The following is a 12,092-nucleotide window of genomic DNA, read 5'->3' as shown; positions in this document are numbered from 1 at the left end:
TTCTTGTGCTGTTTTTTCCCTCAAAGGGATGAAGCCTTTTTTTTTTGTGGTAGCGGGACTGCATACAAATAAATACTCCATATTCTTCTCTTATAGCGAAAATGCTGGCTGGGTCGTGACATGTCTTCGTTGTAGTCGTAAACAAAATAAGTCGTTCAAGCCGGATTAGTAAAGAAGCAGAGATCATCATCGTGGGCTTGGCTCATTTGCAAGGTTCATGGCGTCGGCTTCTTGCGCCATGCGCTTCATCCAGCGGTCGACGAGCTCTTTGTTTTCCTTTTTGACCTTGTCTCTCTCCTTTTCCGCAATGGAGACCTGGAGATTGAGCGTAATCATCTCGTCTTGTACTTGCTGCACACACACGAGTTAGCACACGGCCCCCGCTCTTCAAACTGAGGCTCCAAGGTATTTGGTGGTGCGACGTACCTCGAGAAGCTTGCGCTTCTCACGCAGCTCGTACTCGCGGTCCTTGAGCCGCGTGGTCAGCGTCGCCCTGTCGGCCGTGAGATCGCGGACGGACCGCGCGTCTTCCTTGCCCCTGGAGCGCAGCTTGGTGAGCTCCTCCTCGGCGGCGCGCAGACGCGCCTCCGTCGTGCCCTTGGAGCGCAGCGCCTCGGCCAGGTCGTGCCGCAGCTGCGCCGTGCCTGCGTCGTTGCTGGACGGCGAAGCGTCTTGGGCTGGCTTTTTGCTGCCTGATGGTGGTGGCTTGGGCGGTGCTAGTTGCGCTTCTAATGATGACCGCTCGGCTTCCAATGCCGATATCCTGTCTGCCATCTGCGAGCCTAGGGTGTACCCACGACTTTAGTCTCTGGATCTCTCGTATTGGTGGTGTATGATATTTCATACATGTCTGTACCAGCTCCATATTGACTGGGTGGTTCATCCCAGATCCCTTGAGGGACGTGAGGTATTCTTCTCTCCAGTTTGGCATCTTCGATAAATTCTGTGCTCGGCGGCATGTAGAATGGTGAATGGGGATTGTCTCACGACGCAAGATTGCCCCTCATTAGATAGTTACAGCTGCTGTAGCGCAACCAAGAAGCTCTGGTGGGGCAGCTTGATCGCCGAACTACAGCGCCCACAGCAGTGACGATAGTAGACGGTCGGGGGCTGGTTAGCCGTAAAATAGCCGTGACGCAATGACGCGCAGGCGGCAGCGAAGCTCCCTGGAGCTTGGAGCTTGGAGCTTCAACCGTCATATCTGCCTTTTTACTGCAGGATTCGACAAGTGGTGGCGCCCCACGGCACAGAGGACAATTAATCAGTTTATCTGGGCTCATAATGAGATAGCTTCCGGAACATGGACACGCTTCACGCAAAGGCCGAATGGGAGCGTGTTGGCGAGCGGTGGTTTCGCAAGACACAGCAGTACACGTCCATTTTCGACGAGAGCCTGGACCTGGACACTTATATCGTCGCCGGTGCTCCCTATGCAGGCGCTCTAGGTACGTCGACACCACTGCCCTATTTATGCGATGAATGACGCCTCTCTGTCGCCGTGCTAACGGCAGCCTACAGCCCTTTGGCCGGATGAGACCAAGCTTCAGGCCCACCAACCCGGCAAGTCGTCCAAGCCGTCTATAGATATGTACAGCCTCGCCGGGCAGAAGCTCCGCAGCATAGCATGGGACAAGGGCGCCATCAAGGGCCTGGGCTGGTCCGACGCCGAGACGCTGCTCGTCGTGGCCGCCGACGGCCATGTCCGCTGCTACGACTTGCAGGGTGACTTTAGCCACTTTTCCCTCGGTCATGGCGCAGACAACTATGGCGTTGAATCTTGCCGGTATGCTGCTTCTTATGAGGACTTCTGCACATGTATATTTTGTGTTGCTGACGTTTTGAGCAGATTTTACAGCAGCGGTATGGTGGCTCTGCTCGGCAACAACACGCTCGTCACAGTCACTTCATACACGGAGCCGCGCCCCAAGCTCCTCGCCACGCCGCCAAGTGGTGAGGTTAGTGCTTGGGCCATTGTACCCCCGGCATATACCCAGTCGCGCTCCGTCGAGGTTCTTATGAGCATTGCATCGACAGTCTACGTTCTCGACGCCGCAGAGTGTGAGGATCGCCTCCCCGAGTTTGGCGATCTGAGCCACATTAGCGTATCGCCCGACGGACGCTTCGTGACGCTCTATGCCAAGGAGGGCAAGGCTCATGTCACGTCGAGCGACCTGCAGGATCTCGAGTTTGTGCACGAGTCGGACTCCAAGACAACGCCGCAGTACGTCGAATGGTGCGGTTCTGATGCCATCATTGCGTGGGAGGACGAAGTCCACATCATTGGTCCCGGTGATCAGTCAGCTTCGTATATATACGACACCACGCGTGTCCATGTCATCTCCGGTGAGTTTGCCGCACGTGTCACCCCGCTAGTATTGTACTGATGGCGTCTTAGAGCCTGATGGCGCGCGCTTAATTACAAATGACTTTTGCGAGTTTCTCGAAAGAGTACCGGATGCCACGATTCAGGCTTTCGGTGCTGCCACAGAATCGTCGCCGGCATCGATATTGCTGGATGCTGTTGGCCAGCTGGAGCTCGAGTCACCCAAGGCAGACGATTACATCCAGCTTATTAGGCCGAACTTGACAGAAGCAGTTGACACCTGTGTCAATGCCGCTGGACGTGAGCTTGACACCAACTGGCAGAAGCGCCTTCTCAAGGCTGCCTCCTTTGGCAAGTCGGTCCTCGATATATACAATAGCGATGACTTTGTGGACATGTGCACGACTCTGCGCGTGCTAACCGCTGTCCGCTTTTATAAAATCGGAATAACCATCTCCTTTGAGCAATACCAGCAACTCACACCAGAGCGTCTCATTAACCGCCTCTTGACGCGGCACGAGTACCAACTAGCTCTCAAGATTGCATCATACTTGAAGCTGCCTTCTGATAGCATATATACTCACTGGGCGTCATCCAAGGTACGCATCGGCACGGAAGACGACGATAGCGTTTGCCGGCTAGTAGTCGAGCGCCTATCGGGCAAGGCCGGCATCTCTTTCGAAGAGATAGCTCGCGCTGCACACCACGAAGGCCGCAGCAGACTAGCGACCGAACTGCTGAACCACGAGCCCCGAGGCGGCAAACAGGTACCGCTTCTGCTCGACATGGAAGAGGATGAGCTCGCGCTAGACAAGGCTGTTGAAAGTGGTGATACAGACTTGATCCTGTTTGTCCTCCAACACTTGAAGGCAAAGACAGCGCCGTCGCAGTTCTTCCGCATCATCAACTCGCGGCCTTCGGCCACAGCACTCGTTGAAGCATCGGCACTGCAAAAACGCGATAATGCCATGCTGAAAGACCTATACTACCAGGATGACCGTCGTGTAGATGGTGCCAATGTGTTTATCCAAGAGTCGCTTCACCAATCCGATGTGCGAACCACGGTAGATAAGCTGGCCCTTGCCGGGAAACTTTTGTCTGATGCGAAAGAAGCGTCGGTGGAAGCGCATGCCATCAAAGAAGCATCGGCCTTGCTGCGCATGCAGGAAGCCCTGGACCGCGACCTGACAGAAAAGTTTTACGGTCTGAGCGTGAACGAGACCATGGCCAAGCTCATCCAGCTTGGCTACAACGGTCGCGCCAAGAAGATACAAAGCGAGTTTCGCGTCCCGGACAAGGTGGCGTGGTGGATTCGCCTGCAGGCACTCGTTGCCAAGCGTGAGTGGCACGAGATTGAGGATATCGCCAAGGCAAAGAAGAGCCCTATTGGTTGGAAGGTATGTGCTATCATGACGGTATCGATTTGGTATAGTCCTGCTAATACTGGTGACAGCCTTTCTACAATCTCACTCTGCAAGCAGGCAATCCACGACTTGCGGCGCAGTTTGTGCCCAAGTGCACAGGCCTGGAGCCGGGCGACGCGATAAAAATGTACGAGGCGTGCGGCATGCGCGTCAAGGCGGCAGAAGAGGCTGTACGGGTAAAGGACGCGGAGTCGTGGCAGCGCCTGCTGGAGCTGGCGGGCCGGGGCACGCAGGAAGGGCGCGAGATTGAGCGCCTGGGAAGCACAGTGTTTAAATAGATGCACCATATATTCTATGTAGTTTGCTCAATAACGTTATTATTTGTTTGCGTCATCAGCCTATGTGATGATGGATGAATACCAGACAAATCGCGACAACAGTGACCACACGAAGCCCAGCCATGCTTTCACCTGTCCATATAATTGTTATTATATCGTCCCAAAATACGCATATGCTTATTCTGCATATTTTTCGTTGAGCTCGTCCAGCTCCTTGCGCACGACATCCCACGTCCGCGGCGGGAAGAAGCCCTGCATCCAGACATTGCCGTCCTGGTCCTTGCCGACCACACCGAGCGTGTTCCTGATCGTGGCCGACTGCGCGTGCAGCTGCGCGTGCACGTACACGATCCTCCCCGGCACATGCTTCTTCTGCTGCTTGCTCACATTCCCACCACCACCCTGCCCATCCTCCCTGCCCGCCGGCAGCAGCACCGCTGGCGCAAATTCGGCCGAGCCCGCAATGTCGGCCTTGAGCCAGTTGGTCATGCTGAAGAGCTCCCCCGTCGGCGGCGCCCCGCAGACCACGCTGGCGTCCTGGCCCTTGTCGACGGCCGTGCGCGACGCGCGCAGCGTCCACAGCGCCTGCTGCGGCGTCATCTGCGCGGTGAGCGCGGCGCGGTACTTGGCGGCCACGAGGCCCAGCGGGCCGCGGGCCTCGGCGACGGACACGGGCATGAAGCTGGAGGTAACAAAGTTGCCGGCGTACACGGCCCCGCCGGCGCCAGACGGGGCGGTCGTCTCGGGGAGCCGGCCGCGCAGGTTGACGGCGTTGATGCCGTTGAGAGGGCGCGGCCAGCGGCCCTGGCCGAGGGAGACGACGCGCGAGACCCACGCAAAAAGCACGTCGCCCTCGCTGACCCAGCTTGCTGTTGCGCTGGGACCATCCGCGATGTCGGCGAGGGCCGAGGCGCGTAGCTTGGCGAGGACGTGCTTGGGCATGAAGACGACGCGCCCCTCAATCGTGCGCTCGGTGAGCACGCCCCAGAGGAAACGCATCACGAACAGCAGGAACGAGAAGCCGACGAGGTACACGTCCCGCAGCACCCACGGCTCCTCGCCTGGCTGGCGGCGCGCCGGGTCCGCCGCGTCGTAGAGGATGTCGGAGCGCGCGCCGACCACGGGCGGCACCTCGTCCTGCCTCCCCGCGAGGACGAGCGACCACGCGCGCAGCAGCTCGCCGAGCGCCATGGCGTCGAAGAGCAGATGCGGCACGCCGACGGCCACGAGCGTCGCATCCTGGAAATTCGTCACACGCAGCGACACCACGGGCACGTCTCTGTCGACGAAGCCGTCGATGGTGTCTGGAAACGCGGGCGCCGCTGCAAAGTCGCGAAAGTGCTCTCCGGGATGAAACAGCCCCGCCGTCGCCGTCGCTGTGCCATCGACGTCGGGGAGATCCTTCCCGAGGGGGTGCTGGGCGACGGGCGTGTCGGACAGGTCCTCGTGGGAAAAGGCGACGGGGGGCCGCGACGCGGTGAAGGCGCGCGGGACGTGAACCTCGAGCGTCTGTGAGGGGGATGACGCGAGGGGCTTGCGCAGACGGCCGCCTAGACGCCGCCAGTTACCCGTGGAGAGGAGCGTGCAGAGGGCGGCGTGCAGACGCGAGGCGTCAAGGACGTCGTTGAAGCGCAGCGTGATGGACAGGATCATGGGCTTGAGGGTCAGGGCGTTGTCGATGCGCCCGGTGGGGTAGACGTCATCGTCATCGGCTCCCGACGACATGTTGTGAGCTGATTTTGAAAGGAACAAGTGTTATCCTCGAGAGAAAATGATGTCGTCGTGTTGGAAGGGGGTTGACGGTTGCGCCTTCGGCTTCAGCCGAGACAGGTTCTCTCTCGGCTTATTCTCATTTGGGCCTCATCTGTCGCGCGCGTCCATCACACGCTAATCTGGCCAACCATATTCTGCGCACACGCGCTAATTTCGTGACTAGACCTTTTATATTGTATTGTTGTTAGTCTTCTTATTTCTTTATTGTTGTTGTTATATTTGCATTTTAGGTCGCTTTCTAAATTTATCGAGGGTGGAATGGTGTCATGGAGACAGCTGCGAGTATCGATGGCACCTTCGCCGGAAAGCAAGACAATTAGACTAAATGAGCCTCACTAATTACCGCTTGAGAACGTTTTGAGGGTGTCGATATGATTTCCTGTCTTGTTCCTTGTCTTGAGATGTTGTCATCTACTTGCATATTGAATTCTTCGAGATCAGAGCATGGAAATAATGATTTGAAATGTCTACTCAGTACGCTATTCACTGTGTTGCCTTTTGATTCTGGACTTGGTAAATCAATGGGCGCCAAAAAAAAAAAAAAAAAAGCAGAAAATCATTAGGGCGTTTTTTCATAGATCAAGGGCAATTCTTTGTTCGTTTGGTACTACGTTCCGTGAGATTGGCTCGCTCATTTCCGCGCGATAACGTGTACCAGGCGCGATTCGAGCCTCTGAGCCTGGTCGCTGACCAAACGTTTCTCGAACAAGCAAAAAACGCTGCTCTGGGAGCAATGTCACAGCTGCCCAACGCATCGATGTCTTTACTTTCAGTACTGGCGGCCTCGGCATGTGGATGCAGGACATCGCGCCGACATTTACACTGAGCGACGATGACGGCCAGCTCTACGGCGTCGACTTCAACTCTAAAGTCGGGGGAATTATATGTTACAGAGAAGCGAGCAACCAGTTTGCCAAGCCTCTTCTCGCGCATCTCGACATTCCGCGATCATCCGCCTCCATTACCACCGAGGGCGGCGCCATCGAGGCCGACGGCCACGTCACGCTCATCGCCAGCGAGAGCTTCATCCTCAACGACAACCGCAACCCGGGCCAGACGCGCACGCAGATCGAGGCCGAGCTCAGCCGCACCCTTGGTATTCAAAAGGTGCTCTGGGTGCCGGGCGCGTCAAGGGCCTCGGCGTCACCGATTTCCACATTGATGCCGTAGCGCGGTTCGTCCGCCCCGGCGCCGTGCTCTTTGCCAACTCGCGCGAGCAGCCCGGCGACGATGGAAGCAAGGAGGACGCGGCGTGGATCGCGGGGCAACGGGAGGCGCGCCGGAGCCTGAGCGCCGCGACGGATGCGCACGGCCGGCCGCTCGAGGATTTTCGACGTGTTGGAGCCGCGGTTTGACGTCGTGGTCAAGGATAAGGAAACCCGGGGCCGGCTCAAGGCGGACAATGCCGCCGGGTATCGCGCCGTCTTTAGCTACGCCAACTATCTGCAGGTGGATGGCGGCGTGTTACTATCCCAGTTTGGCGATGAAGAGACGGATGCGGCGGCGCTGGAGACGGTGCGCAAGGCGTTTCTGAGAGAGAAGTTTGACGGTGAATGCGCGGGCAGGCATGCTTGGCGGCGGTATACATTGCGTCTTGCAGGAGGTTCCTCTTGTCTGAGGTGATGACTGTAGCTTGCAGATACATTGGTACGAGTATGCGCAAAAATGACTCTACGCTCTGCAATGACCCCTTAGGCCCTTTTTTGCTCGGCACTTTCAACCAAGGACCGCTGTAGAGGTTTTCATCCTGTGTGGCCCTCGATTTTATTCACGCGGTGGGATTTGCCAGGTTGCGTTCACGACGGCCTTGCCATGCAGCGTCCCTTGCGGCCGGCTCTGCTCCAGGATTGCGAATTTGCTGCGAAATAATGCATAGATGCCAGGACGGCATGCGACATGTCGTCCACCACGCAGAAGGCTCCAGAGTACCGGCAACTGTACTCGGGTCTGCAAGGAAGTTATGCGATTGGATTAACGCGGCGGCGCAGATATTCACACTAACAAAGAGCCGCAAGGCAACGCCTTCTGATATCAGGCTCATCTCGTCCGCGATGCAGTTCCCGTTGACCTTGCCGAGACTATGCGTCGAGGAAAAAACAGGGGCGGCGCCGGGCCCCGACACAGTTGCACTCCGCACGCGCGGGAGTTGAGATCGGAATGTCGAGCCTCAGCAGAGTCCGAGAGACCGGAACTGGGGAACGCAGTTACGTCGTTAGTAACTATGCCCCAGCCCGAAGCATATAGCCTTTGTTTTGGATGAGTTGCAGCCGTGCCTGGTAGGTAGTCGTGTGATCTTTCTGTTTTTCACATGTCACCATTGTACCCGCAAACTTGTGAATCGCTGGGCGGTGGCTCGCCCCTTTGTAGCCAGTTTCGAGCCGGGGAACGGGCGAAGAGGCTACAATTTTGAGTCCCCGCGCCCGAGGGACTTGTGGGTTGGCGGGCCTGTAGTGTGCGACAGCCGTACCGTACTCGCATAGCCAACTGGCGACTCTGGTGGCGCCCCCCTTCGGTTACCCAAGGCCCGGAGCCTTTTGTGGGCGGCCGGTACAGGCACCGGTACGGATACGTCTAATCAAGATGCGGTTTCCGTGAGGACAATACTCGGAAATGCGAGCCCGCATCATCGGTAATCCAGCGTCAGGCAAGCCACAGGCGCAGCGCACCAGGCAGAGTTTGCACATTTGATGATATTTGGCGTCGCCAGTATCGCCTGATACCAGCGCATCGCATTTACAGGTCGATAAGCAGATAGGGCGCTTCGATCTCGGAATCGGAGTACAGTCAGATGCGACCAAAAGTTTGCCCGCTGTGTGTCGCTGCGATGGCCCAGGAATGGCGTGGCTTCCGCCGCCCTGTCTGTCTTAGTACATGCGCCGGCACCGGGTAGAATGTGCTGGAAAGCCGCAATAATCACATGTTGCGTGTTTACGCAGTCAGCCTGCGTGTTGGGCCTAGAAGTTGTTTGTCGCCTAGACGCTCTGCCAGAATGGCGACGTTTATTGTTGTAAATAATAGTTGCGAGGTTGAAGAGCTCTGCGACGGCTTCAACGTGAGAACGTAACGCATACTCTTTTGGAGCAGGACCGGAGATACAAGCCTTTTCTGGTAAGCCAGCAAGCAAGCCAGCCAGCCTCCAGCCAAAGACTCCAGTAATCACACCTTGTCATGCACAGTAGCAGCTCCGCTAAAGTCTCAGCCTACCCGGGCACACCGGCAGGGCTGGCTGGCCGAACAGCGGCTTTTGCAGCGGCACGCAGCGGTATGATGAGCCTGTACGTATTCTTTGGCCGTCGTACAGCCCAGGACAATCTGATGTCTGACAGAAGGGCGAGCGAGGCCTAGTTCCAGTTGACTGTTGACTCGCCTGTTTCGTTGATGGACATGACGGGATGCGATCCCCACGCGGGTCAAGATCCGGGGTATCGAGTCTTGCTATCAAGGACATCTGAGAGACAAACTGAATGCATGCAGGCCAACGTTGATGATATCTCTGATTGCTGCGACTGACGTATGCCGATCAGCTCTAATTATTGTGCCGTCGGCGGTGTCATGCCAGCTTAGCGTTCCGGCCGGGCCCTGGATTTTTTTTCTCGCCCATCAGCCCACTCCACCTGGCCTCTTCGGGAATCCCAGTCCAGCATCGACTAACCTCGCCCACCGAACAACCTGCCTGCGCCGTCCTCAAAAATCCTCCACTCCCTCCCTGATCTGAGTAGAGTGAAATAGTTACCCGGTGCCTGGAGTCCACATAAGCGTCTCCTCCTTCCGTCCCTTCTTCCTCCCCTCTGTTGCTCCAATCTCGAGAAACCCTCATTGTCGCCCATATAGGAGGTTCGCCGCACTCGGACACCCTGAATATAGCCTTGTCGTCGCCTCTCCTTTTGTCCCTCCTCCGCCGCCGCCGCCGCTTCTTCTCCGGTTCTCCCATACCGTCGCAATGGCCGAGCTCGACACTCTCGACCTCCTAGTCCTGGGAGTTATCCTCCTGGGCACCATTGCCTACTTCACCAAGGGCTCGCTATGGGGCGTCGTCAAGGACCCCTACGCCAGCTCCTTTGCGGCCAACGCCGGCCAAAAGACGGGGCGCACCAGGAACTTCATCGAGAAGATGGACGAGACCAACAAGAACTGCATTGTCTTCTACGGCTCCCAGACCGGCACCGCCGAGGACTATGCCTCGCGTCTCGCCAAGGAGGGCAAGAGCCGTTACGGTCTCAACACCATGGTCGCCGATCTGGAGGACTACGACTTTGAGAACCTCGACGAGTTCCCCTCGGACAAGATTGTCATGTTCGTCCTCGCTACCTACGGTGAGGGTGAGCCCACCGATAACGCTGTCGAATTCTACGAGCACATCCGCAGCGACGATGTCTCCTTCTCCAACGGCAGCTCCCTCGAAAACCTCAAGTACGTCGCCTTCGGTCTCGGCAACAACACCTACGAACACTACAACTCCGTGGTCCGCCGGGTCGACGAGAGCCTCACCAAGCTTGGCGCTACCCGCATTGGCGTCGCCGGCGAAGGAGATGACGGCGCTGGCACCATGGAAGAGGACTTCCTCGCCTGGAAGGATCCCATGTGGTCTGCGCTCGCCGAGAGCATGGGTCTGGAGGAGCGCGAGGCCATCTACGAGCCCACCTTTTCCATTGTCGACCGCGAAACCCTCACTGCCGATTCCGAAGAAGTCTACCTCGGTGAGCCCAACAAGGGTTACCTCCAGGGTACTCCCAAGGGTCCTTTCAATGCGCAGAACCCCTACACCGCCGAGGTCGCCGAGTCGCGTGAGCTCTTCAAGTCCAAGGACCGCAGCTGCCTGCACATGGAAATCGACGTTTCTGGCTCCAATCTGACCTATCAGACCGGTGACCACATTGCCGTCTGGCCTTCAAACGCTGGCTTCCAGGTTGACCTGTTCCTCAAGACCCTCGGCCTCACGGAGAAGCGCAACCACGTCATCAGCATCAAGGCCCTCGAACCCACCGCCAAGGTCCCTTTCCCTACGCCGACCACCTACGATGCCATTGCCCGCTACCACATGGAGATTTGCGCCCCCGTTTCTCGCCAGATGATATCGACTCTCGCCCCCTTTTCGCCCACTGAGAAGATCAAGGCCGAGATGACGCGCCTCGGAAGCGACAAGGACTACTTCCACGAAAAGACTGGCCACTCCTTCTATAACATTGCCCAGTTCCTCACCGTCCTCGGCGAGGGCGCGACGTGGGACAAGATCCCCTTCTCTGCCTTCATTGAAGGCCTCAACAAGCTCCAGCCGCGCTACTACTCCATCTCGTCCTCGTCCCTCGTCCAGCCCAAAAAGGTCGCCATCACCGCCGTCGTCGAGACCCAGGTGCTACCCTCCCAGGAGGCGCCTTTCCGCGGCGTCGCCACCCACTACCTTGCCGCCCTCGCCGACAAGTTCAACAAAGGCGCTAAGTCGGACGCCTACGACCTCACCTACCAGATTGCCGGCCCTCGATCCCGCCACACCGGCACCCACCTGCCCGTGCACATCCGCCACTCCAACTTCAAGCTCCCCTCGGACCCGAGCCGTCCCATCATCATGATTGGTCCCGGCACCGGCGTCGCACCGTTCCGCGCGTTTGTCCAGGAGCGCGCCAAGCAGGCCCGCGACGGTGTCGAGGTCGGCAAGACGTTGCTCTTCTTTGGCAGCCGCAACGCCAAGGAAGACTACCTGTACGAGAGCGAGTGGGCCGAGTACAAGGAGGCCCTCGGCGACGCGTTTGAGCTCGTCACGGCCTTTTCCCGCGACACGGCCAAGAAGGTCTACGTCCAACACCGCCTCAAGGAGAAGAGCGAGGAGGTCAACGCGCTGCTCCAGAAGAAGGCGCTCTTTTACGTCTGCGGTGACGCGGCCCGCATGGCCCGCGAGGTCAACACGACGCTCGCCCAAATCATCGCCGAAAACCGCAAAATTACTCCTGCCAAGGCCGAGGAGGTTGTCAAGTCGATGAGAGCCGCCAACCAGTACCAGGTACGTTCTGACCATGACTTTCTCTGTTCTCCGCCTTTTTCTGGCTTCAAGACTCTCAAAGCTAACCGATTCAATTCTACAGGAGGACGTTTGGTCTTAGATGCGACAATTTTGATACATGAAGACTGTTTTCCCCGCCTTTGCGTGGACTGGAAGAGAATAAAACGATCGTATATAATGAGAAGGATTTGGGTGGGAGGGCAGCATGATGAGGGACGCTCATAGACTTGGTTTCAAAACGTATTTATTGGTTCGTCATATCAAGTAGATGGTAATATGTTTTTTTTTCTTTACACTTG

General features: G+C 57.4%; 6 protein-coding genes across 6 annotated transcripts; 4 read left to right on the top strand and 2 right to left on the bottom strand.

Moving 5' to 3' along the window:
* Positions 1-186: 186 nt before the first annotated feature.
* On the bottom strand, positions 187-931 carry LMH87_011881 (uncharacterized protein; the record flags this gene model as incomplete). The annotated part of the gene is made up of 3 exons (XM_056201094.1): positions 187-351; positions 427-782; positions 847-931. 3 exons carry the CDS (start codon positions 929-931, stop codon positions 187-189), a joined length of 606 nt encoding a protein of 201 aa, XP_056052880.1.
* A 369-nt stretch (positions 932-1,300) lies between these two features.
* LMH87_011880 (uncharacterized protein) lies at positions 1,301-4,025 on the top strand (the record flags this gene model as incomplete). The annotated part of the gene is made up of 5 exons (XM_056201093.1): positions 1,301-1,445; positions 1,519-1,783; positions 1,847-2,343; positions 2,396-3,720; positions 3,777-4,025. 5 exons carry the CDS (start codon positions 1,301-1,303, stop codon positions 4,023-4,025), a joined length of 2,481 nt encoding a protein of 826 aa, XP_056052879.1.
* A 177-nt stretch (positions 4,026-4,202) lies between these two features.
* Positions 4,203-5,750, bottom strand: LMH87_011879 (uncharacterized protein; the record flags this gene model as incomplete). Its single annotated transcript, XM_056201092.1, has 1 exon — positions 4,203-5,750. One exon carries the CDS (start codon positions 5,748-5,750, stop codon positions 4,203-4,205), a length of 1,548 nt encoding a protein of 515 aa, XP_056052878.1.
* An 837-nt stretch (positions 5,751-6,587) lies between these two features.
* On the top strand, positions 6,588-6,968 carry LMH87_011878 (uncharacterized protein; the record flags this gene model as incomplete). Its single annotated transcript, XM_056201090.1, has 1 exon — positions 6,588-6,968. One exon carries the CDS (start codon positions 6,588-6,590, stop codon positions 6,966-6,968), a length of 381 nt encoding a protein of 126 aa, XP_056052877.1.
* Positions 6,969-7,100: 132 nt separating this feature from the next.
* Positions 7,101-7,667, top strand: LMH87_011877 (uncharacterized protein; the record flags this gene model as incomplete). The annotated part of the gene is made up of 2 exons (XM_056201089.1): positions 7,101-7,347; positions 7,588-7,667. The coding sequence occupies 2 exons, from the start codon at positions 7,101-7,103 to the stop codon at positions 7,665-7,667; spliced, it is 327 nt and encodes a 108-aa protein (XP_056052876.1).
* A 2,071-nt stretch (positions 7,668-9,738) lies between these two features.
* Positions 9,739-11,893, top strand: LMH87_011876 (uncharacterized protein; the record flags this gene model as incomplete). Its single annotated transcript, XM_056201088.1, has 2 exons — positions 9,739-11,793; positions 11,876-11,893. 2 exons carry the CDS (start codon positions 9,739-9,741, stop codon positions 11,891-11,893), a joined length of 2,073 nt encoding a protein of 690 aa, XP_056052875.1.
* Between the last annotated feature and the right edge of the window lie 199 nt (positions 11,894-12,092).

Source organism: Akanthomyces muscarius, chromosome 4, assembly GCF_028009165.1.
Source record: "Akanthomyces muscarius strain Ve6 chromosome 4, whole genome shotgun sequence".
NCBI lineage: Eukaryota > Fungi > Ascomycota > Sordariomycetes > Hypocreales > Cordycipitaceae > Akanthomyces > Akanthomyces muscarius.
The sequence above is the reverse complement of the archived record's forward strand: the minus strand, read 5'-3'. Positions and strand labels throughout refer to the sequence as shown.